This window comes from Epinephelus fuscoguttatus, linkage group LG19, assembly GCF_011397635.1.
Source record: "Epinephelus fuscoguttatus linkage group LG19, E.fuscoguttatus.final_Chr_v1".
NCBI lineage: Eukaryota > Metazoa > Chordata > Actinopteri > Perciformes > Serranidae > Epinephelus > Epinephelus fuscoguttatus.
The window spans coordinates 930880-957922 of record NC_064770.1 but is presented as its reverse complement, the minus strand read 5'-3'; the positions used below and the strand labels follow the sequence as shown (position 1 = coordinate 957922).

At 44.6% G+C, this 27043-nt stretch overlaps 1 protein-coding gene across 1 annotated transcript in view; it reads right to left on the bottom strand.

Moving 5' to 3' along the window:
* Positions 1-233: 233 nt before the first annotated feature.
* The window catches only part of unc119.2 (unc-119 lipid binding chaperone B homolog 2), a 52234-nt gene continuing 25424 nt past the window's right edge, over positions 234-27043 (bottom strand). Inside the window, exons 3-5 of the mRNA XM_049561399.1 lie at positions 18801-18891; positions 881-1053; positions 234-382 (exon numbers count right to left, since the gene is read on the bottom strand). Of these exons, the coding sequence (XP_049417356.1) occupies positions 234-382; positions 881-1053; positions 18801-18891 (413 nt within the window). The remainder of the gene's footprint in view (positions 383-880; positions 1054-18800; positions 18892-27043) is intronic.

Here is a 27043-nt window from a genome sequence, read left to right as displayed (position 1 = left end):
GCTTTTGATAGGTCATATGAGTAAACCACTTAAACACAGCAAACACAGCAGTTGTTTACATATCAAAATCATCAAATAAAACCTTACAAGGGCCCATGGGCAGGCCCAAATTTCAGGCAATAGTTGAGATTTTGTCTCACCAAACAAAACCACATAAAAAAAAATAAAAAAAAACAGTCGAAGAACCTGAAGCATAATTTATAGAACAACATCAGAGTCATTACTGGGCCCGTTCACTGACAGTTTCCCTGTTCCCTAAAACTGTCGCTCTCTCTTTGCAGGCTGAAGGAGTACTCCGCTTTGTGATGCATGATCAGCTTGTTACTGACAAAGTAAAAACTGTCTGAGCATGTCTCAAACGGGCTGGAAATCATTTCCTCAACTGAGCAGAGCGAAAGAGAAACAAGATGAGCAGGAGTTAGACATTGTAAGATGCAAAGTGTAAGACTATTTCACTTTAATGCAGATGGACAGAAACAGAAATATGTTTTTTGTTATCCTCGAGCAATAAAACATCATAACACCATATTTTTTGAATATTATCAATTCTACCTCTAATGTGTGATTTATCTGTGAGATTATTGTTCTGTCAGCGTATTAAGGTTTAAAGAGAAGGGTATCTTTAACTCGTAAAAGTAATCAATACTTACATTGTTATATTGTCACATCATTTTAAGATTTTAGAGTGAGGGAAATAACATTTTTTGCAAAAAAAAAAAAAAAAAATTAACATTGGTTATTAATACCCCAGGAGTATTTATACAGTTCCTATTATGGACAGAGCCTTGCTTGACATGAAAAAACATGTTCATATTTACCTGCATGATTGTGGAAATAGTCTATGTGTGTACTTGCGTGTGTGTTTGTGTAGGAGTTGTACCTATCTCTGGTTCCAGCTCAGGTAAGCTGTAGATGTGCTCACAGGTGTTTCTGCTGTGTGGGATGCAGAAGCCAATCTCGAAGTCAAAGGTTTTGAGCAGGAGGTTTCTGAAAAAATGCCTCTCAATCAGATGGAAGCGGTTCAGTGCCTTGCTGCCGACTGTGAACTCCAACCTAAGAGACAGGTGGCTGATCAGCTCAAAGTGACACCACTGAGAAAGCACTTATATCAACTTAATACATGGTCCCACAGTCATATTTGATGGACTTTTGCACAGTACTAGTATTACCAGGGGATCTAATGTGATTTCAAAACGTTCATTTATAATCGCCAACACAGCCATAATTTTCAACTGCGAAAGAGAGGCATGGGTCAGACTGATCTCTGCAATTACTACGAATTATTAGAAGTCCCAAGGTAATACTATTCCTGCACAAATAAGGCTTACAGGCCTTTAAAAGGCCTGTGAATGGACTTTCACACTCAACATTTCTAAGATAGTTTGGTCTGGCCCTGCTAAAACCCAAACTCCAGGATTCATTATCAGAAACCTGATGGTGCAGATGGTTTGTTCATTTGTATGTCACAAGGCCATGAATCCCTGGTCTGTGACAATGATAATAATAATCTTTATTTATATAGCACCTTTCAAAACACAGTTACAAAGTGCTGTACAATAAAACTAAACACAATTTAAACACAAGAAGAATTAAAGCTGCGAGCAGCGTTGGGCGGGACCTCGGACTCTCGCCGTTTCGGCCTCCAGCTCACGTAGACAGTGCGAATTATTTGTAAGAGTCGAAATGTTGAGAAAACAAGCAATGTCAAGGGTACACAAGGTCGTTTTTGGCAATAGAGGTAGTGCCCTGCAAGGGCCTATTATCTGGGCCCGGGCCCGGCCCTGGCCCGAGGGGGTGGAGCCCCAGCCCAGCCCAACAGGTTTTCAGAATTCTCATGCCCGAACCTGAAAAAAAGCCCAATTTTTTTTTTTTTTTTTTTTTTAAAACATCCCATAACAACAGGTAGGCTGTTAATATTGCAGACATCAAAATAGTTTAATTGGGGTGCCAAAAGGCTTCGCCAAAGGTGCGCTAAAAGCTCGCCAGCTGAAACCAGGTCTACTGTCAGCGCAGGCGGAGCGCACCCGGTGTAAGTGGAAGTTTGGCTGACCAGCGGACAGTGTGCACACGTCACCAAAACCTCACAGGCAGGTTTCCAGAATATCAGGCACATTAACGATGCAATAAATAGCCGCAAAACCACTATTCAATGCAACTATCTGCAATCAGCACATAAATGTATCTCTATATTGACTGTTCCGTCACATCTGATGTCAGATCAAAGGGGATTGGCACCGTTTGGCATGTTTGGCACGCATAATGGAAACCCAACCTGATTTGATTAACACAGCTGCAAACTAATGAGTTCACATCCCTCTCAGCCAACCACAAAGAGCCACAGCATCAGATAGGGAGTATATATTCAGCATCTGTCATCTTAGAAAAGTCAAAAGTAAAGAAACAGAGTGAGACTGTGAGAGAGAAAGAGAGAGAGAGCGCGCGCACGAGAGAAGCGCAAGATTGATTTACAGTTGTGGTGACCACCTCCCAGGCTACCTTTGCATCATCAGCCCGTTGAGGTCTGCTCACAGTTCCGTATATTCGGACACTGCGAGCTTGGACCTCCCGGACCAAAACACCAGCTGCCATGGCGAATTGAGTAAACTCTCATTACGCCTTCGGAGAGGGGCTCATTTGATTGGTGTGATGTGTGTAAAACCCACTCCACGCCTTCTCTCAGGGCTGCCCCTGACCAAACTGGGGCCCTAAACGAAATTTTATTCGGAGGTCCCGATCCCAAATGTATCATAGGTACAAAATGACCGTACAACAACTTGCCATTTAACTTGACAACCTTTATTGGAAATAACAAACGTATTGTAGATACAGTAGTTTGGCTGTGTGAGTCAAATAAAATAAAAAATTCAACCTGAAATAAATAAATAAATATGAAATAAAAATAACTTCAAACTGAAATAAATAAATAAATAAACAAATCTGAGTCACAAATAGCCATTAATTACTCATCAAAAGAAAGTAACTTCCACCACCTCAATCCCCCACCCTTGATTAAACACTGAAAATAAAATAAAAGAGGGAGACAGGTTTTTTCCTATTTAATCTTATTTTGTTATATTTCTCCCTCTCCCCTCTCTGGAGGCGTCCGATCTCCCTCAGCCCTCCGCCTCTCCCACCTTGATTAAACACTGAAAACAGAAATAAAATACAGAGACATTCTTTTCTATTTTCATTTTATTTAGCTATATTTCTCCCTCTCCCCTCTCTGGGAGCATCCGACCTCCCGGCCCCGCACATACCCCCGAGGTTCGGGTCTCCCCCTCCGTGGAGCCCGCCCGCCCTCCTGTCCCTGCACACACTCCTGAGGCTCTTTTGGACGTCATGTCGACAACTCTTCACCTGCTGCAGCTCTGCAAGTGCCTGCCAGCGCACCCCTCTTATTGTTCAGATGTCGAGTGCTGTCAATCATTGCAGCGACGCATGGGCGGTAGGGTGCATCAAAAAACACAATTCTTGAATTTTGATATGGCTGGGTGCTAAAAGTGTTCCAATATATGTAGAAACAACACATGCAAAATATTTTTCTAATACATGATGATTTAGGGGTGCCACCGCACATCTGTTTTTGTTGGATAAAGTGATAAACAGTGCTCAGTGGTCGCCGTAGAGCTCTGAGGTAATAAAGACTGCAGCTCAAGAAAACTGAGGTGATCTTTATATTTTTGTGTTGGGTATGTATACTCTTATTACATATTACTACTATATATGTAGTTGTGTCTTTGTATATCTACATACTTTGAATGAAATGTAGTCATATTCATAGGTATTTGGTGCTCATTACATCTAGCTAACATTAGCTAGCAACAGTTTGCTAACCACAGTTAGCTAGCTTAATGTAACTCGTGTTTTCACAACCTGTAACCCGTGAAAGTGCACTGGAACGGCAGTCAAACCCGTAACTTACCACCCGTGAACTCGCACCAGTTCGATGTACTCCCAGTTACGCTTTCTGACGTCACACAGCCCTCTAAACCAACTACCTTACTCCTCTAAATAACAATGGCAGCCCTATGGATGCGGTGTTGATGCAGGTGATACATGGTGAGAAATAGACATAAAATAACCCTAATGTTCTAATGTAACACATTATTGGCAGCCGCTCTAACAGCTGGTTTCCAGTGCAAGAATAATCAATACAAAATATGTTTCCAAACACACAGATAACGTAAAATAAAAAGTATAATAGCATCTGTGACCTTGTGTGCTGTTTTCCTCCTCCGTTTCGCTCAAATGAGCAAGGAGCAGGCACCTTTGGCGATAGAAATATTGGGGAAGCACAAACATACAGTTCGCCATGTTCAATGTTAAACAGGAAGTAACTGGCAGTTTGCCGTAACTTTCCTGGAACGCTACAAAGTCGTAACTCGTGACTTGAAGTTGTGACTTACGAGTTCAAAAGCCTGCCTGGAACGCACCATAAGTTATCATTGTAATGATGAACTTAGACTTTGTATGTTTACATACTTTGAATGAAATGTAGTCATATTCATAGGTATTTGTTGCTCATTACATCTAGCTAATGTTAGCTAGCAACAGTTTGCTAACCACAGTTAGCTAGCTATGTTAGCTAAGCTATTAAGCTTAACATCAACAGTATTCTAGAGTAGACATTAGACAATATCATATCAGGAGTATTGATGTCTCATGTTTATTGAGAGTAGCATTGTAGATGTTAAATATCTAAAAAAAATATAGGTATATTTGCGAGCACAGCTAGCTACTCTGGTAGTGATGTAACGGTAAGTTATCATTGTAATGATTAAGTTAGACTATGTTAGACTATGTACAACTAAAATTTGCCCTCACCAACTGGTCCCTGCCAGATTAGCAGTCGCAGCCTGGTCTTTGGTCTGGGCCCCAGCATCACCAGTGAGGATGGCATCATCACTGGCGCCAAGCTGCCAACTGGTCGTCAGCACAGGCACAGGCTGAGCAATTAAGTTTGAAGTTTAGTTAATGTCAGCTCTTATCATTAGGCCCTGTGAGTTGCCAGTGAGTTAGCCACTAGAGATGGTCTGTTCTTTTAAGTGTGTTAGTATTGCCCTTGTGTCTAACAATAAATTCAATTAAACTTTATATGTGTGTCCGACATCTATCACTGCTGCACAAAACTCAGGGAAAGGCCATGTGAGGTTCATTACTAATTGTAAACCATTGACACACCACTGTGAGTTATACTCTCAGGTTGGATGGGCTGCTCTGGCCACCCGAAGGCTCAGTCATTGGTATACTATATATATAAGGCATTACTTGGTCTACTGCCTTCCTACATTTGTTCCTTAATTGCACAGAGAAGTGCTGGTCCTTACTCCTTTCGTTCGCAAGACTACTTGTTGCTTTCTGTTCCATATGCCCGTACTGAATTGGGTAAAAAGGCTTTTGTCTACTCTGCACCTTCAGCATGGAATATGTTGCAAAATGACTGGAAACTAACAGGGTTAATTTCTTTGAACAGCTTTAAATCCAAACTAAGAATACTTGAGGCCGACTCTACTACATGTACTTGTTTTTCATAATCTGCTTGTAATTCAATACTATTTGTTTGTGTTTTATCTGTGTAATTTGTAACTGTGCTTCATACTTGCTGCTGCCTATCTTGTCCAGGTCTCCCTTGAAAAAGAGGTTGTTAATCTCAATGGGATCTTCCTGGTTAAATAAAGGTTAATAAATAAATAATAAATAATATGTCCCATTGACCTCCATTCATTTTGTCTGTAGGACAAATGAATGGAGAATCTTAAAAGTTGATATCTGAGAAATGCCCAAGCTGCCCAAAGGTCAAACAAACTAATTTTACTTTGATAACCCTATAGAACATGTTACTGTATAAAAGTTCACTGTACTCAACATTTCCGGGTCAACCTTTTGGCAATTAGACTAAAAATTGCACATTTTTCGAAATTTCACAAAAGTTTGTGCGTTAGGTGGCACCCCTAAATCTCAATGGATTTCCTCAAAACTTTGCAAAAGTCATTTTTATGTTAATTGGAACAAAATGCAATGCCAGCCAAATTGATATTTTGAAATTAAAATTTCCCATTCAAATTTGATGCACCCCTAGCGGTCAGGTCTCTTCTCTCCTTCCTCAAGCTGATTCTACGCGCGCCTCACGGTAGTGCATGTGCGCATCCATTGCGCATATGCACAAATGCGTCCCCTCGCGCAAAATGTGGCCCCCCATGGAAGATAAGGCCCTACGCACAGCACATGTTCTGTGTTTAGGGAGGGGCGGCCCTGCCTTCTCTCCTCCCTTTTTCCGACTTGCGCAGGTAGGAGGGACAGAGGTGGGAAAGAGGAGTAGCTGCGCCAGCACGCACGCAATCCACCTGGCCACACCCAGTTGGCGAAGCACAGCGAAATATACCCAGATAAGGTCGGAGGTCTGTAACTGCACTCTGACCTTATCTACGCACTTTTAATGGCATAAGTGGGTATATTTTGTTTCCTTTCAATATAAAGATTATTTAAAAAAGTATTTGAAGCATTTTTGGGGTTGTTTGATTATTTTGTTTTTTGAAGTGACTGCACTGAACAAACCCGGTTGGCTCATCTTGAAGGGTTGTAACAAGTTTAAACTTTGTCCAATACTGAGCTTTTCCCTTAGTGTTGCTCACCGTCTTAAGTTCACCATCTTCAATCTTTTTCTTTATGTTGTCCATGTTTGTGGTGGGACCTGTGGGCTGGACACGCGAATGGGATCAGTAAAATATTGTGGTGTGATTGAACTGTTGAGCGTACCGCTGCTGTGAACTGATGAGTTGCAGCTGCAGCTGATTGTGTGGGCTGGACTCTAAGACTGAAAAGCAGAGCACCATTCATTGTCTGTGTGTCTGGGGAGCGACCTGTTGCTTGTGCGGCTGCGTTCATCCTGGGAGGGAGGGTGTCGTTTGCGGCTGACAGGTCCGCCTGCGACGAAGAAGGGGGTCTTGACGGTCACGCAAGTTACAACGGTTCTTTTTATTAATTGTTATGAATTATTATTGTATTTGTTATGTTGTGGTAGGCCTATATATTTTTATATATATATATTGTTTGTGTGAGGGTACAGGGGAGAGAACGGGAGGGATCTAGACATGTGCCAGGTGGGGGCACTTTAGTTGGTTGCACCTGCGTCAGAGGGTAACGCATTCCCAGTTTGTAGTGATTGCTCTCAGTGATGTGTGTGTCGCATCTCTTATTTGTGTGCGGAAGTTGAAGTGTGTTATACATCTTGTGGGATGATGTGCGTTGCTTTTCTTTAATAGTGATGTGCACCCTTTTTCTTGGGATGTAGTCCAGTTCTAGTTTCCCCCGCCAGTATAATGGTCCACGTCCTCTGTGTCAGCTTCAGACCCCCACACTTTTAACTTAAAGCTTTCTTTGATTGCATTATTGATATAAAGATTGTTATTGTATCTGGTACCTCCTGGTTGAGTGTCGTTCTTGGGCATCTGACAAGTTTTCTCCATAAATACCTACATTTATTACAATATGATGAGTGAGGTGCAGCGGAGAGGGAGAGGCACAGCGGCTGCTGCATTCAAGTGTTGCCGTTTAAATTGGTTAAACATAAACACACACCTAAATCAAATCAAATCAAATCAAATCAACTTTATTTATATGGCACTTTTCATACAACAGTAACACAAAGTGCCTCGCAGAGGTTAAAAACAACAAAGATCCAAAACAGAAAACAAAAAGAAAAGAGAAAACCCAACCCTCCTACCCCACATAGAGATACATAAATATACACATATGCACACACACACACACACACACACACACACACACACACACTAGCTATCACTAAAGAGACATGGCCGAGCACCGAGACCCAAGGCAAGGAAAAAGCCACTTCTGGGGGCCGTCCACACTGAGAGGGCCCACGGTCCACGGCTACAGGGAGCGCCGCCATAGAGACCTCCCCGACCCGGGCAGACATGAGACTCCACACTGAGGTGCAGTGCCCTACAGCGACTCAGGTCAGAGCGGTCTCCCGACGGCACCCCCATTGGGAGACCAGGAACAACTCTCAGTGTGGTAGGCCCCCATGAGGAAACACTGGAGCTAAAAACTGAGGGACTAAAACAGTAAGATAGGATAAAAGGTATAAAAAGAACCAAATAAACAAAAAGCTATTTAGCTCATAAAATTGAGTTAATAGCTAGGTAAGAATGATCTAAAACAGAGACATAAAATGCATCAAAACTAAAACCTATAGGCTAACTAAAATAACAAAAGATAAAGGTTAAATGAGATAAGAACGTAAAAAGAGGAAGGATAAGAACATAAAAAATAAATAAATAAAATAATAAAAAATAGATAATAGATAGATAAATCGGTTATAAGAGGAATTTAAAATAGATAAATAAAGAGATCAGTTAAAAGTGTCACAGTCCCTGTCTCTCATTCCCCTCCTGTCACTCTGCTGCAGTGATTTTCCACTCTCCCTCCCTCTGCTCCACTCTACCTGCCAGCCATGCCCACCTCATCAGCCCAACTCTGCTCACCTGCCTACACAGCTGCAGCTCATCATAATCAGCCCTGCATATAAGCCTCTCCAGCGCTCTCCCTCGTTGCCAGATTGTTCTTCAGCGTCATGCGAGACTTTCCAGCATTCTTCTCCTGTCTGATCTCCCGGTGCCGACTCTGCCTGTTCCCCACCTGCTCTCCTCGTCTGCCTCCTGGTAAACTCACCTGCCTTCTGTCCCTGACCTTGTGCTCTGCCTCAGCGTTTCTGGTATCTGACTGCTCGGCTGGTAATGACTCCTCCGCCTGTCCTCGTTTATCCTCCTGCCTGCTCCCCTTCGGTGCCTCTGCCTTCGCGGACTGCTCATCTGGCTACGACCCCCCCACCTGCCTCCGACCACTCCTCTGCTCTCTCCCCGTCAGCACCTCCACACGTGCAGCCGGCTCTTCGGACCACGGAGCTTCCTCCTCATCATCATCGGCTGAAGTAAGCTACTTCTCTTCCCCTCGTCTGAGCCCCAGAGACTGTGTGAGGGCTTTCAGCCCGAAGAACAAACTTTATTCTGTGTTAATTCAATCTGCATCGTACCTTGTTTGCTGTGGTGGGAATAAAGGTCGTTACCAACTGTTCCAGAGCACCTGTGTACTGCATTTGGGTCCATACCACACCCGTTTCAAAAAGCCTGATTAAAGAGATGAGTCTTGAGCCTCTTTTTAAAAACATCAACAGTCTCTGCAGCTCTGAGGTTCTCCGTCAGGCTGTTCCACAGTCGGGGTCATAATAACTAAATGCCGCCTCCCCATGTGTTTTAGTCCTAACTTGTGGTATGGTTAAAAGGCCGGTGCCGGAGGACCTCAGGGCCCGCGAGGGTTGATATGGTAAAAGCAGGTCGGATAAATAAGAAGGCCCAAGACCGTTAAGACATTTAAAAACGAATAAAAGAACCTTAAAATCGATCCTGAAGCACACGGGGAGCCAATACAGCAATTTTAAAACTGGTGTAATGTGCTCCCGCTCTCTGGTCCTCGTCAGCACTCGTGCAGCTGAATTCTGTAATAATTGTAGATTTGAGATACTCTTTTTGGGAAGACCAGAGAGCAGGGCATGACAGTAATCTAACCTACAGGAGATAAAAACATGCATCAGCACCTCTGTGCTTGCCTGAGAGAGAAACAGGCGGACTCTGGCTATATTCTTAACAAAGGTAGGTTTCTACCACCTTATGTTTTTAATATGTGGAATAAAACAGAGCTCAGAGTCAAAAATCACACCCAGATTTTTTACAGATTGTGTTGGTTTAAAATCCTGTAGTTTTGGTAAAAGTTTCTCTCTCTGGCCTTCAGGACCAGTGACTAAAACCTTTGTTTTGTCCTGGTTGAGCTGCAGGAAATTCGCTTCCATCCATGACTTTATATCTAAAATGCAGTTAAAAAGGGCATCAATTGGCCATGTGCCTCCTGCTGGTGCCCAGAGTCAGGACTAAACATGGGGAATCAGGATTCCAGTTTTATGCAGCTAAAATCTGGAACAGTCTTTCTGAAGATGTGAGACAGGCCTCTACTCTGACAATGTTCAAATCTAGGCTCAAAACAGCTCTATTTCACTGTGCATATGACTGAAAAGATCTTATCTGCACTCTTCTCTTTTAAAGTTCATTTTATAATGATTATTTATGTTTTTATTTTGTATTGTGATTTTAATGCATTTTCTTGTTCTGTAAAGCACTTTGAATTACTTTGTGTACGAATTGTGTTCTACAAATAAACTTGCCTTGCCTTGCCTTGCCTGTGTCATCAGGAGACACGGCGATGTACAGTTCCGTATCATCAGCATAACTATGAAAGCTGATGCCGTGCCTCCTGATGACATCCCCCAGAGGAAGCATGTAGAGATTAAAAAGAGTTGGACCTAAAATTGACCCCTGGGGGACCCCACACTTTATCTCATGGGTTCCTGAGGAACATGTATCCGTACTTACAAAGAAGTGTCGATCAGTGAGGTAAGAGACGAACCAGTTAAAAACAGTACCAGAGAGGCCGACCAGGTGCCTCAGTCTATTTAATAAAAATGGTCTACTGTATCGAAGGCAGCGGTTAGATCCAGTAGTACCAAGACTGTGAGTTTATAGTTATCTAAATTGCACCTGATGTCGTTTAAAATCTTTAAAAGGGCTGTCTCAGTACTGTGGTTCATCCTAAAACCAGACTGATACTTCTCTAAAGTGTTATTTGTATTTAAAAAATCATTTACTTGGTTAAAAACCAGTTTTTCTAAAATTCTGCTTAAAAATGGTAAGTTGGATACAGACCAATAATTATTAAAAATGTTGGGGTCTAAATAGCTCTTCTTCAGAAGGGGCTTCACCACCGCCGTTTTCAAGGAGGCCGGGAAGACACCTGTCTGAAGAGAGCAATTTACCATGTACAGTAGCTGTTCCTCAAAGAATCCATAAAATGTTTTAAAAAAACGGTGTGGGAATTGGGTCTAAAAGGCAGGCTGTGGGCATTACTTGGGAGAAAACTCGACCAAGTGTCCTCGTATCAACCAGGGCAAAACTCTCCAGTGTTTCCTCAGGTAAAAGCAATTATCCAGGTGTGTCAACAGTTAAAATTTGTTGAGATAAAAGACTGGATCTGATGTCATTGATTTTACTTCTGAAGTGGTCTGCAAAGTCCTCACAAAGGGCATTGGTTGTTGTCTTAGGTGATCTGTTAAAATTACTGTTCGTTAAAATATCAATTGTGGAGAAGAGGAATTTGGGATTGTTTTTGTTGTCAGAGATTAGTTTTTTGAAGTGGGAAATTCTTGTCTATTTGACTGCGTTATTATAGTTTTTGAGATGTTGACATAATATTTCGTAGTGGACTGTTAGGTTTGATTTTCTCCATCTTGTCTCAGCACTCCTGCAGTATCTTTTCAGATGTTTGATTTCCTGATTTCTTCATGGGGGTGTAGGTTTTGTTCTAATTGTTTTGATTAAAAGTGGAGCCACTGATTCCAGCGTTGACTTGAATTTGTTGTTAAAATTGTCCACAGTAAAATCACAGGGTGCTGGTAAAATCTCTACAGGAGCGCTCTGTAAAATCTGGATAAAATTTGCAGCCACTTCAGAAGTTTGGTAGTGTTTCCTCACTGTTCTCACCGGGGCCTCCTGTTGGTTAAAACTGGTGATGTTAAAAAACACACAAAAGTGGTCGGACACAGCCAGATCCACAACAGAGGACACACCCACGGACAGGCCATAGGTTATGACCAGGTCCAGGGTGCACCCTCTGCTGTGGGTCGGCTGCGTGATATGTTGTTTAAAATCCAAATAGTTTAAGAGGTTTAAAAATTCTCTGGATACTGGGTCCGAGGTGTTGTCAGTGTGTAGATTAAAATCACCAGTTATTAAAATCCTGTTGTAGGTGGAGTGAATGATTGATAATAATTCAGAGAAATCACTGATAAAAGAAGTGGAGTACTGGGGTGGTCTGTAAGCCATTATGCAAAGGATAGGAGGGCTGCTAAAAACAAAGGCATGATGCTCAAATGACGTGTAACTGCTAAAAGAAACTTCATTTGAGGACATTGTGGTTTTTGTTACTGGTGCAGTTCCGCCTCCTCTTTTACCCCCCCCCAATAGAATATGAAAAGTTAAAATTTGGTGGGGAAGCCTCGTTGAGAACAACAGGTGTGTCAGTGCCAAGCCATGTCTCTGTAAGGAGAATACTGTCTAGGTTATTGTCTAAAATTAAATCATTTATGATAAAAGATTTGTTTAAAAGGGAGCGCATGTTCAGCACTGCTATTTTAATGTTTGTGCTGAACGTGCGCTCTTCATGACTTTTCAAAGGGATGTTAAAAACACGGTTAGATCTAAAAACATTCCTGGGTTTCAACTTTCTAAGTGTAATGATGGTTTTTATGGTGTGAATGTCCTGTGTTTCCGGTTGCAGAGAATGTGCTACTGAGGAAGAAGTGTGTGTGGTGCAATGTGTAGTGGAGGAGGGTGGAGGTGGGTGAGCAGTGAGTTAGGAGGTGGCTGTGGTGCAGGATTGGACGATCAGGTCAACGTTGACTGATAAAAGCCGTGAACCCTCCTGGTTTGGGTGGAGGCCGTCCCGTTTAAAAAGGTGGGGTCTGTTTAAAAAAAGCTATAAAATTGTCCACAAAAGGGATACTTTTGGACAAGCAGTATCCCTTCAGCCACAGGTGCAGCTGACGAAGGCGGCTGGTGGTGACATCACCATAACGAGGTGGGGAAGCGGGCCGGAAATACTTAGCCGCTTCCCTGTGTCCAGCAGGCAGTCCACCAGGGAGATGAAGTCCTGCTTGAGGACCTCTGACTGCTAGTTCCTGAGGTCGTTGATACCGGCCTCCAGGACCAGCGTGGAGGCCGAGCTGTGCCGTGCAGTCAGCTGGAGGGCGGAGGATGCAACCGCACAGACACGGGCACCAGGGTGGCAGAAGGTGCGGCCGTTGTGCACTTCCACGTGCCTGACCATGGAGGTTCCGATCACTAGCACAGATGGGGTGTGCTGCTCCTGAGTGCGCGCCTCCGACTGCCTGGAGGTACGACGGTGACGGGATGGAGCCTGATGTTTGTGGCGCCGGGCCGCGGTTCCTCCTGACCGGGATGGAGGGAAGGGGTCAGGCTGAGGAGGAGGAGGAGGTGGACGAGCCCCAGAGCCCCTGGCCACCACCGACCAGGGCTCCCTAGGCTTGAGTGGAGTTGAGCTCACCGGTGCTCCCGCTCCATCCTCCGCGATGAAGTGCTGTGGCTCCGCGGGGCGAAAGCAGGAGGTGGAGAGTGCCGATGATTTGGGCTTGGCTCCCTGGCAGTGCCAGCGGGACTCGGCTAGTGCTGGTATCGGAGTTCCAGTGGTTACGGAGCCGGTCCACGGCAGGATGGTGTTCGTGGCCATCATGCTCTGGTCACCAGTGCCGGATGCCGTCAAGTGAGCAATATGTTTTGCCTGGGTCGTGGCGACGGTGGTAAAATCCAGGAGGATCTTTTCCCTCTCTTTGAGGTCGGCCTGCAGTCTGGAGATGCTCTCCCTCAGTTTTGACAGGGTTGGGAGGCAGGACACACACACTGCCAACATACCTGCGGCCTGTGCTGGAGATCCGTCCAGTCAGTATCAACACACAGAGGTGAGTTAAAATTTACCCTCAGTCGTGGGGCCGAAATGTCCAAGGGGACCTTCCCCAATTTTAAGGGGGCAGTCCGCTTCAGGTGGTGAGTTGTAGGTCTCCCACAGTTAAAAGATTTTTAAAAGTTGGCGCCTCGCTAATGCGCTAATCGCTAATGCCTTCGGCCGAGGTCCCTATTAAAACAAATAACATGTCATAAAATGCTATCTACTAAAAGATAAAATAAGGCCAAAGTTAAAATCAAGACAATAAAAGGTCATCAAAATCAGTAAGATAGCAATAAAATAGACAGGTCAGATAAAGTCAGGATATGCTTTCCAATAGAAGTATGTTTTTAGGAGAGACTTAAACGAAGCCAGTGACTCAGAGAGCCTCCATATATCTTCAGGCAGTGTCGTTCCAGAGCCTTGGGGCCCTGATTGCAAAAGCTCTGTCCCCTTTGGTCTTCAGCCTGGACTCTGGGACAAGCAGAAGACCACTGCCCAAGGATCTTAAACTACGTAAAGGTCCATGAAATGTAGTCTGGAGCCAGGCCATGAAGAGCCTTAAACGTAATTAATACGATTTTAAAATCAATCCCAAAACAAATGGGGAGCCGATGTAAAACGGCTAAAATTGGTGTGATGTGGCTTCTTCTGTGCAATCTGAAGTAGTTGTAAGGTTTTTTCAGTTTTTGTATCTTTAAATCTATCTGTACCAGTTAAAATAGATTTTATAATAATGTAATATTTCTGAGGTGATATAAGCATGATTGGACACGTTGTTAAAAACATAAATTACTATCAAATATGACACCAAGATTTTCTTGCAACAGGCTTTATGTGTTGTGACAGGTGACTATAAATGGCAGTATTTGTTTTGTGATATGCTGTGACCCAATTACAAGAATTTCTGTTTTATTAGAATTGAGCTGTAGAAAATTTATCAACATCCAATTTTTGATATCACACAGACAGTCCTGTAGAGAGCTCAGCATGCTGAGGTCAGTTGGTTTGAGAGGGAGGTACAGCTGAGTGTCGTCTGCATAATAGTGGAATTAAACACCATGTCAACAGATGACAATGCCAGAGGGGAGTATGTATAATGAAAACAGGATAGGACCAAGGATTGACCCTTGAGGCACAATGTACTTAATATGGGAAATGGATGACATGATATTATTAATGGTCTGACAAGTATGACGCAAACCAGTTTAGGGCAGTACCAGATACACCCACCCAGTGCCTCAGTCTAAAAGAATGCCATGATCAATTGTGTCAAAGGCCACACTCAAGTCCATCAGCACAAGAATTGAGCACATGCCTGCGTCAGCATTCATTAGGAGGTCATTGGTGACTTTAAGAAGGGCTGTCTCAATGCTGTGATGTTGGTGGAAACCAGATTGAAACTTATCAAATATGCAGTTATTGGCCGTGTTTCCCAGTTAAGAGCGATCTTAGGACTTAAGAGCACAGTTAAGAATGTCTTTGGTAAGAAGGGTCGCTAAGATAGGAGTGTTTCCCAGATGCCTTCTTAATGCCCTTCTTAGGATTGCTCTTAAGATCGCTCTTTAAGACACTGTTAACAGGAGCTGACCGCTGCCGTGGTGCCGAAACTAAATCAATCGATGTCAGGCACACTGATCACCCACCACTTCATCAGCGCATAAGTCACACACAGCGCTGCTACCTAACGCACTAATTCCCTGTTGCTCGTGTGTATGTGTGTTCTAATAATTCTAATGAAAAACTAAGACGATAAATATTTGCTAATGACCCATTTTCATGACGAAAACAAGACTACATCTAAATAAGAAGTAGTCTTAGTAAGAGAATCATGAGGAAATGTATTATATTTATACAAAAATATGAAAGATGGACGAAAGGACAAATGAACTTAAGGACCTGCATTGTATCCTGCACACATTGTATCCTACTTGCATTCATCAGCGCTGTGTCTCTGCTAATGATCATCTTAACGTGACCAGATCACGGAAGGACAAAATTGACAGATTTATGGACTATATAAATCTACACTGAGAATCAGACAAAATGCCAGGTATAAACTATGAAAACACACAGGCAGCACGCTGACAGTTGTAAAAGAGTTAATGTGACATACATGTGCAGATGTGTGAAAACACACAGCTGCTACCCAAAGCACTAATTCCCTGCTGCACCTGTGTGTAATTACAGGTAACAGGTGTAAGTAGCAATTACATCCGTTTACGCAGATATAAAATGACATGTAGGTATAGGTGCACACATTAAGACAGAATGGCAGAAGCAGGTCGCAAGCGGGCCAAGCGGTCACCTGTATTCACCCCAGAGGAGATGACCATCCTGGTGGATGAAGTATGGGAGCAGCGGGACACACTCTTCGGCGGAACAAAAGGGGGAAAATAATTAGTGGCCAAGAACCGCATTTGGCACGCCATCGCTGAAAAAATGGCTGCCTCCAGCCTCTGCAGCCTGCGAGACTGGATGGCGGTGAGAAATAAGTAGCAGGAGTTTCAGAGCCAAGCAAAAAAGAGGACTGCAAGTGCCAGGCAAGAGAGCCACGGCACAGGTGGTGGCGGACCTGGCGACACTACCTTCACCCCTGACGAGGAGAGGGTCATGTCAATAATTGGCAAGACCGCCTCTGAGGGCATCGAGGGAGGGATAGATATCCTGGGGGACAAGGGCCTCTCGTCCTATAGTGACTCGGTTTAGGATGAGCCATCTGGGAGCAGGGCCAGAGCAGCTCAACCAACCTCCCTGCCCCTCAGCATCAGCCTGCCCAACGAAGACGTCCCCTGCACACTCTCAAGCTCAAGGCCTGTCCCCATGTGCCAACCCGCACCAGCAAGGCCCGGCGTCTGCATGTGGGGTGGCTTAACCTGGTGGCCCTCTATTACCACCTGCATCTGCACAACCTCCCTTCATTGCAGGTGATGCAGAACCCATGTAATGGGAGGGGTCCCACCGCTTTAGGCTATCTTATGTTTGAAAAAACTTGGTTTCCTTTTCAACCATGTGTTGTGTGAATCATTGCACATTATAAAGTGAGGGTGTCAAATCTACACACAGATGGTCCCAGGGAAATGATATAATTTCATGATTTATTCCTAAAGACTACTCATGACATATGTAAAGTGAACACTTTTGCACTTGACTGAACAGATTGCAGATGTTTTATATTATAAAAAATAAACCTCATTGCCTCTGTGCACTGCCTGTTGGCACCTACGTCCTATCGGACTCAAACTTTGCTTTTGAGCACTTAATCATGATGTTTTCTTCTAACTAGATCTTGCTTTTGTTGTATTAACACTCAGATGTATGTCGCTTTGGATAAAAGCATCTGCTAAATGAAATTGTAACATTGTAAAGCGTGCGTAATGTGCGCCTCAAGCATGATGCACGTGCCTCCTCCAGCCTGATGTGCACAGCACATACAGGAACACACTTGTTATTCCTCATTCTTCTTTTTCTTTCGCCAGATTTTGGTGCATAACTTGTGCCACAGCTTTGAGCACACACAGGGTCTTCATTAAACAATAGATTCAAGATTCAATATGCACAATAAGGACACGCGTTTCCCTGCAGAATGAAATTCGTTCTTTTCTGTCACCAATTAATGGTAAACAATATAAATCTGAAGTATAAAATGGATCAAAAATATACGGTGCGCACTGTTTTAACGTCTCCTTGCTTAGGGTAATATTAATGCGCCTGCCACAGCAGGAGCAGTGAGAGTTTGGTCTCTAAGAAGACTGTTAAGAGTGGGTCAGCTCGATCTTACAATTCCTTCTTAGTGAAAGATCTTCTTAGCGCTAAGAGCGATCTGGGAAACGTGTTTTTCTTTCACGGGAGGCTTAAGAGCATTCTTAAGAAGCTCTTAGTGCTAAGAGCGATCTGGGAAACGCGGCCATTATCTACAGCAGCAAGCAGCTGCTTTGAAACATTTCTTTTTTAGAATCTTAGAAATGAAAGGCAGTTTAGAGATTGGACGATAGTTTTCTGAGATGGTGGGATTCAGCCCAGGTTTTTTAAGGACCAGTTGGGCACAAGTAGTCGTAAAGTAATCAGGGACAAAACCAGTAGACAGTGAACTATTAATAATGGAAAGCAAATGGGGCCCAATACAATCAGTCACTTCATATAAGAATTTTGTTGGAATTATGTCAAGAGGGGTGGTTGAAACTTTCATGTGTGACATGGTTTTCAGGAGCTCTGACAGAGTAATGAGGTAAAAAGAGCTCAGGGAATCACGATGTGGGTGGGCAGTGTCCAAAAAGGTGGCGTTTGGAGTGATGCCAAGTCTTATCTACTCCACCTTACCAGCAGAGTACAATAGAAAGTTCTCACAGTCAGCATCAGAGTCAGCAGGAGCAGAAGGATAGGCAGGGTTTAGTAAGTGGTCAACAGTCTTGAAGAGGAATCTGGGGTTGTGTGGACTGGCAGAAATAAGTTCAGAGTAGTCGTGAGATCTTGCATTTTTCACCTTCCTTTTGTAAATTAGTAGTTGCTCTTTCATAGCAGCAACGTGAACCTGGAGACCTGACTTCTATCTGCACTCAGCTTTTCTGCATTCCCTTTTACAGATTTGAATGCTTTAACTGAACCATGGCTGTATTCTAGTGTTAGAGATCGATCTTTTCTTCAGTGGAGCTATGAGATCTAAGATAGTGGAGCACATGGAGTTGAAGGAGTTAACAAATCATTAGTGGTAGCAAGATCAGAATACACATTTCCAGTGGAATTAAACAGTGTACAAGATTTTGAGGAGCTGTGCTCATTAAAGGTGTGAGTATATTTGGAGCGAGTTAAGACATTGTTAGCAGCTTGTGGTTCACAGCTGAAGAGAATGCAATGGTGATCAGATATAAACGTGTCCATGATGACAGTTGTGTTGTGAAGGCTGATCCTGACTGGGTGACTGTACACAACAGCGTAGCAAGTACATGAATAGTTGGACCAACAGATGTCTTGAAAGCAAGTTTTTGTTACGTATGTTTATCTGAAAGTAAATGATGATAGAGAGTTTTCATCATAAACGACATCTGGAGATGAGTAGGCAAGACTTTGGGGGAAGTTTGAAAAGCAGAATGATTTACTTTATGGTGCAGCAATACACAAAACATCATATTTGTATAAGTTTAATATCACAGTATGTTCCTGCCTTCACAGCAGCCGCAGCAGTTATCCAACAGAATAAAATATCTCTGACTTACGTAGCTCCGATCTCTCTAAGGGACAGGAACGCAGGAGAGAAATGATACTGGATGAATCTGTTGGTATCAAGGTCAATGACGTCTTGAATTTCTGGAGAAAAATAAGGAGAGAAAAAGACAGTTTTTTAAGAAAAATTAAAAGAGGTGTTGAGAAGAAATATTATGAACAGTGTATCTCACCAAGCACCACTGCGTTTCAGAGCATATCACATATAATCTGTGTGGTTCAGCAACATTCAGCAGTTACCTCACATCTCTACTGCACTGCTGTTGGCTGCAGCTAAACTTGTTTGTGCTGGAGATTAAGACCTAAAACGTGTTTAGACCCTCACGGTTGTACTGTATGCCTCCGCGTCAAGTTGTACTTACAGTTTACATCCATGTCTGTGAGAACATACTTCACACATCTTCCCCCGACAGCACAGAAGATCTATATAATCAGCACAGTTTCAAGGAGGACACTCAAGATTTTTTTTAATTTTATTTTGTTTTTATTGGCAACCAGAGGATTTATAAGAAAAACAGTTAAAACACTTTACTACATGCACTTATTAAATGGAGTAAGAGTGGAAATGTGAAAATTTACATTATAACTTCAAACTCGTTATTTTGTTTACAAACATCGGAAAACATAATAAAATCTCCAAATTAGAATCTATTGAGTTCCTTCCCCAATGGCCATATTTTACAGGCATTAAATGCTGGTACCCCCAAAAAAAGTATATTACCGAACAAATGGGAGGACTGGCAGTATTCAAATTATGCACACAAGTCTCACACAAAGTCTGGTCTTTGGAGTTTAATAAAGTCAAGCCACCTTGACCATATATTGATGAATTTATCTTGTTGTGTTCTGGGGGAATATGTCAATTTAGCCATTGTATATCTTTGATGGACTATGTCTATCCAATCCTTAATTGAGGGAGCCTGGGGCTTCAGCCACTTGTGAGTTATAGCTTTCTTATATGCAGCCAGGCAGAGTTGTCAAGAGGGTTCTACCTTTGAAGTTTATCTCTTGTGGAATATTGCATAGATATAAAACATCAAATCTCAAAGATATATTGGCTCTGAACACCCTCTCGAAGAGCTGATGGGTATTCTTCCAGTAAGTAACCAGGACAGGGTAGACCAAAATATATGATAGTGATTCACATTTACGACCTGGCATTGCCTTCAACAATCCAAGTTGCTAGATCTATGTCACTTCTGTTGGGGAGTAATGAAAAACTGAACCAAACTCTGCCGCAGTGCCGCAGATGGGGGTGGCGTGCGCGGTGCTTGCCTGTTAAAGTCAGGGGAAGGGGCTTTGCAGGAAAGTCACTCTGTAAGGCCTACAGCCTCCTGGGCATCACAGGAGCACGCAAGAGAAGAGCCATCAGTACAGCTTCCGAGGCTGCAGAGAGAGCCTCACAATGGCTGTGGGTCAGGAGGGACAAGCAGTGGGTGATCGGTTCTTGGACACAGGTCGGGAACTGATCACTCCCAGTTGGGTCGCTTGGGTGAGGGGGTCTGAAGTTGAAAGACCCAAAACCCCCTGTGACCCTAGGTACTATCACTGATGATGTGTCCAAGAAACTGTATCACAAGATGTATGTAACAACCATGTCATTCTGGCTAGGCCAGTGACATCCAGGATCAGACTGGTTGACAACCACGAACTGAGTGGTGACAGTTTGGAGAGACAGCAGACAGCACGGAAAGACGGCAACCGGGGCAGGAAGGGCCAGCAACCCAACCTGCATCTTCTATGAGGAAGAACCCAAACTCAGCTACGAAAAGTCCCAGAGAAACATACCCCCAGGGGAGCCCGAGAGGGGGAGAGAATGAGCACCCCACATGCACAGACAACCAGGCAACGACCCATGCAAACGGACAATCGACAACGAACGCCGTATTGTGTATGCGGCAAGAGCTGCAAAAATCCATGGGGTCTGAAGATCCGCCAGACCAAGATGGGATGTTTGGTGAATGCGCAGCCAGAGCAGCGCTCAAGGAAGAGCCTCAGAGAGACGCAGGAGGAACCAGGCCGGGAATCATCCCACAGTGCCCAGAACCCCCACGCCCCAGAGGACCTTGGTGAGACGCAGGAGGAGCCGGGCCAGGAGTCACCCCACAGCGCCCAGAACCTCCATGCTTAGGAAACCCAAGCGCCAGGCATTCCACAACACCAACGGCGGGTTGGTGACAGGACAGGAAAACACGGCGACAGGAAAACTCCAAACAATGGCAACCATGATCATCAGTATTGCCACTGAAAGGTTTGGTTTAGTAGAGAAGCGTTCTGCTACAAACCAGTACTCCAAGAATCGCAGGGCACAAAAGATCTCACAGCTACATCAGGAACTTTGACTCTTGAAGAGGCAGTTCAAGTGGGCAAGCGAGGACAAGAAGCCAGGACTGGCAGAACTACGCGGTGTCCTTAGGAAGAAGCTGCTGACCCTCCGTCAAGCAGAGTGGCACAGGAGGCAGGCTAAAGAGAGAGCCAAAAGATGTGCTGCCTTTCTAGCAAACCCTTTTGGGTTTACCAAACAGCTTCTAGGCCAGAAGCGCAGCGGCCACCTCACGTGCTCAAAAGAGGAGATAGACTCCTATCTTCACAACACCTACAGCGATGCAGCCCGGGAGGAGGACCTAGGTGAATGCAGAGACCTGATCAATCCACCTGTGCCAACCACGGTCTTTAACACCAAAGCACCCAGTTGGAAAGAAATCCAAACTGTTGTCAAGGCTGCCAGAACCAGCTCAGCACCTGGACCCAATGGTGTTCCTTACCTGGTGTACAAGAGGTGCCCCAGCTCTTGCAGCATCTGTGGAGGATCCTGAGGGTGATCTGGAGGAGGGGGAAGGTTGCCCAACAATGGAGATCCACGGAAGGGGTGTAGGTTCCAAAGGAAGAGAAGTCAACCACCATTGAGCAGTTTAGGACCATCTCACTGCTTAATGTCGAGGGGAAGATTTTCTTCAGTATCCTTTCCCATCGGCTGTCAGACTACCTCCTAAAGAACCAGTACATCGACCCCTCTGTGCAAAAGGGGGGGATCCCAGGGGTTCCAGGGTGCCTTGAACACAGCGGAGTGGTTACACAACTGATCAGAGAGGTCCGAGAAGGGAAAGGAGACCTGGCTGTACTATGGCTGGACCTAGCCTATGCGTATGGCTCCATACCCAACAAGTTAATGGAGGTGGCATTGGAGAGGCACCATGTCCCGAGCAACATCAAAGTCCTCATCATGGATTATTATAACAGCTTTAATCTGAGGTTCACCTCCGGCACAGTTACATCTGAGCAGCACCGACTGGAGAAAGGGATCATCACTGGATGTACCATTTCAGGGATACTCTTCGCCCTGGCCATGAACATGCTGGTCAAGTCTGCCGAGCCGGAGTGCAGAGGCCCCAAAACCAAGTCCAAAACTCGTCAGCCCGCCATCAGAGCGTTTATGGATGACCTGACAGCAACAACAGTGTCAGTCCCTGGATGCAGATGGATCCTCCAGGGCTTAGAGAGGCTAACCACCTGGGCTCAGATGCGCTTCAAGCCGGAAAAATCCAGGTTCTCTAGTCCTGAAGAGAGGGAAGGTGATCGACCGGTTCCACTTCTCTCTAAGAGGTACCCGTATTCCATCAGTCACAGAGAAACCAGTGAAGAGCCTCGGAAAAATCTTTGACTGCTCCCTAAAGGATGCCACTTCCATCAGGGCAACCAACAAACAACTGGAGAGTTGGCTGACTACAGTCGACAAGTCAGGTCTTCCGGGGAAATTCAAGGCGTGGTTATACCAGCATGGTGTCCTGCCTAGGATACTGTGGCCATTGCTGGTATACGAATTTCCAATATCCACTGTGGAAGGACTTGAGAGGAGGGTCAGCAGCCACCTGCGACGTTGGTTGGGCTTACCTCGAAGTCTAAGCAGCATCGCCCTCTACGGCAACAAGAACAAGCTGACGCTCCCCATCAACAGCCTTATCGAGGAGTTCATGGTTACCAGAGCGAGGGAGGTGCTCCAGTACAGGGAATCCAAGGACCAAAAGTATCTCAAGGTGGCATCGAGGTGAGGACTGACAGAAAGTGGAGGGCACAGGAGGATGTGGACCAGGCAGAATCACGGCTGTGTCACAGAGAGTTTGTGGGATCTGTGGCGACTGGCCATGCAGGCCTGGGAACCATTCCAACAACTCAGGGCAAGGAAAGGCGGGACCTGGTCCAACACGAAGTGAGGGCTGGGGTCGAGGAGCAGCGTGCAAGCCAGACGGTGGGATTGAGACAACAGGGCGCATGGACCAGATGGGAAGAAGCCATGGATAGGAAGATCTCATGGCCTGAGTTGTGGAGGGCGGAACCCCACCGCATCAAATTCTTCATTCAGTCTGTCTATGATGTCCTGCCCAGCCCATCGAACCTCTTCTGTTGGGGCAAGGTCGATACTCCAGCATGTCTCTTGTACCAAGGAAGAGGAACTCTTCCTCAGCAGCTGTCCTAAAGCACTTGGAGATGGCCGCTATCGCTGGCGCCATGACCAGGTGCTGAAGGAGGTTGCTGAGTCCATCACCACTGCCATCGACCAGAACAAGCGCTTGCAACCACCAAGGCGTGAAATCTCATTTGTGCGAGCCGGAGAACAACTACCTTCCCGACCGAAAGCCCAAACAGGCCTCCTGGGAACAGCAAAGGACTGGCAGCTAAGGGTGGACCTGGGAAAGCAACTTAGATTCCCTGAAAACATCGTGGAAACCAGCCTTAGACCAGACATCGTCCTGCTCTCAGAAACATCCAAGCAGGTCGTCTTGTTGGAGCTAACGGTGCCCTGGGAGGAGAGGATGGAGGAAGCCAGTGAGAGGAAGAAGGAGAAATATGCGGAGCTGGTGGAGGAGTGCCGCAGATGGGGTGGCGTGCGTGGTGCTTGCCTGTAGAAGTCGGGGGAAGGGGCTTTGCAGGAAAGTCACTCTGTAAGGCCTACAGCCTCCTGGGCATCACAGGAGCACGCAAGAAAAGAGCCATCAGTACAGCTTCCGAGGCTGCAGAGAGAGCCTCACGATGGCTGTGGATCAGGAGGGACAAGCAGCGGGCGATCGGTTCTTGGACACAGGTCGGGAACTGATCACTCCCGGTCGGGTCACCTGGGTCTGAAGTTGAAAGACCCGAAACCCCCTGTGACCCTAGGTACTGTCACTGATGATGTGTCCAAGAAACTGCATCACAAGATGTATGTAACAACCATTCCAACAAAACTCTCTTCAAATAAGGGAATTTGTAGTTTTCCACTGTATTTGGCAAACCCTATGTCATTCCTCCTGAGAGAGAACCCTACTGTCTTTCTTTCTATACAGTGACATTCTGTTTGAAAAACAGTTGCATATCCTCAAAAAAATTTAGCATTGCTTTCAGAGTTATATACAGATATAAGATTTTCATTTTCCAGCCACTAGGGTTGCCAAATCCTTGTCTTTTGTGGTTGCTAACAAATAATGCTGCATCTGGAGGAATCTGTAAGAACTGTGATCTTCGAGATTGTACTCTTTTCTCACAGTCTGAAAACTTTTCAGTACCCCTTTATTTATTTGAGTGCAGTAAGCTGTAACACCTGTCCTTGCCCCCTAAATACTAGCACTTTTATCACTCAAGTTGGGCAGAAAAGTCATTGTCAAAGGCACACCTTCTTAATAATTTTGAAATTTTCATAATCACACAATTTTTGAGTTTCCTTCCAAATCATCAGAGACAAATTAATAAATGGATTTCCTTCGTTCAAGAGATGTTTGACTAGTGTTTCATCCATAACAATAGCTTGAAGTGGTATCTTAGCCATCATTGCCAACTCTAACTTCTTCCACCCAGCCAAATAACCAGCGTTGCACCAACATATATGAGGACTCAACTGAGGGGCATAATAATACTCTAACGAGGTAAGGTTTCATAGGTTTTATATTTAATTCTTGGCTTTCTGCTATTCCATAAATACCTGGATATATGTTTGTCCCATTCCAGGAATTGTTGAGTTGTCACTTGTACAGGCAATGTTTGAAAGAGATATAGTAGTCGTTGCAGAATATTAATTTTGACAGATTTAACCCTTGAATTTAGATTATGGGAATGAATGGCATCAATTGTCACCTCAGCACTGAGAATATTATTTTGGGCCTCTGTAACTGCTGCTAGGTGGAGGGAGTGTAAAAAAAGTGTCAGTCTGTGAGTCGTTGTCTAAATGAAGCTCAGTGTAATTTCAACCAGGAAGACTTTCTTTGTGCTCATCCATTCACAATTATCTCCATCCCACTCCCACTGCTTCCTCTAATCAGCTGACTATGGGTGTTCACTCTTCTAGTCATCCAATCAAACTGTGCCACAATCTCTATCAGCCAATCAGGATACCACAGCTAAATTTTAAATATGCTCTCTTTTCTGCTGCTGTCAGCCATAATTTTAGGCAGAATCTTTGCTCTGGCAATCGCTCACCTTACCTTTTTCTTTCAGTCTCTGGTTGATGGTAACAAACCAATGTATGATTCCTCAGCAGAAGCGGAATCATCTCTCACCCATCACGTCCTCCCGTTCAGACAGTCTCGCCTGTTACAGTCAGTATTATCAACGTGTAACTTCATTCTTCATTTCCATCTTCAGTCATCCCTATCTCAGTGACGTATACGGATTCAAGATATGAGCCCAAGTTACACGTAACATGATCTGTTACTTCGGGACACTTTGCATACGTACACCCGGATTGCCACACGTAGTCCCTGGCTACTCTGGCCAAGCTTTCCACACCCACCTTGCTTCAGTCCTCGGATATGCCTCAGGCTTGGCTTTGTCAGCATCCACATCACCACAGGCCTCCACAGGCAGCCAACCTCCACTTTCAACCAGCGCTTCATTCCGCCTCCAGCCTCCCAACAACCCTGGTGCACCCGGATCCCTAACGGCAAGAGAGCCAGCGGTTCAATCCAATCCGATCAAACAGCCCTCCTCACTGTTTAAATTAAGCCTGTCATAAATGACCTGTCTTTTAATCAGTTCACTGCTCCTGACAAACATTTTCACTACATCGTTAATACAGTGAAAATGCATTAAGCGCCTGCCCCAATTGTCATGTTTTCAGACTACTTGGTTGTGGTAATCATGACTCCCGGTTGTAAATAGTTTTGAGCTGTCTTTTTATAATTATATCCATCACAGATTCACTAATTCTTCAACGTCATCCATGACTGAGTGCCAGAATGTACCTCAGTCTGTGTCATGTAGAGAAGACCATGGGGCAGCCTCTGATAACCCTGACTATTTCCCAATCTCTCACACATAAGGGCATGCATACTAGTTGGTAACTCATTTTGAGCTCAGCGAGATGGCCGAGTGGTCACCCTCTCATATACGGATGGCAAAACTCTGGCATAGATGTTCTGTTTGCATATAGCAGTGATCCACAGCATCATTGGTCTGCTGCCTACAGGGGAAATACAGCTGGTCAGTATACTCTTGAGGATGCCCATGTAATCTCTAATCCTCTTTGTGACACTCGTTCAGTTCAGTGGTGGGGTATTTATCATAAAAGACCAGTTTGGTCTAATTGGGCAATAATAATCTCAGTCTACTAATTGTTGAAATAGATGCATTCAGCGTTAAATTTCCCAATCGAGTGTTGGTAGTATCTATTAGGGCTGGGCAATATGGACAAAAATTCATATCTCGGTATTTATAGGCAGACTGGCAGTACAGGATATTTATCTTGGTATTTTCAGTTGCAAGTCAAGCCACATTTGAGATGTCACAAGCAGCTTTTTAAAACCAGAATGAGATTAAAATAAAATGCTAAAACAGGGATTGTATTGCCATTTGGAAATATGCAGCTGCACAAACCAAGGCCAATTTCCACCAGATGCGTGTTGGTTGCGTCTCCGCTCCGGCATGGCAGCGGAGCTGATAGGATTCCATTCTAGTCAATGTGTGTGTTTCCACCGGCTGCGGCTGTGCTGCGTTCCGGCTCCGTCTCAGCTCCGGCACTCCGGAGCCCTCCGCAACAGATACGCAGGACTTCTATTTTTGCCGGATGCCGGAGCACAACGCAGCAATTCAGCACAGAGCAGATCGTGCGGGGCAGGAAGTCGTGCACAGAAACATGATGAAACATCCGGTTAATTTTCAAAATAAAATACACAGTGTTCACGGCGGATCATATTTCCCTGCACTACACCTTAAAAACTACATAATGGGCAGAGGCAGGCCTGAAGTCAACAGGTCAGAGGTTTTCAGA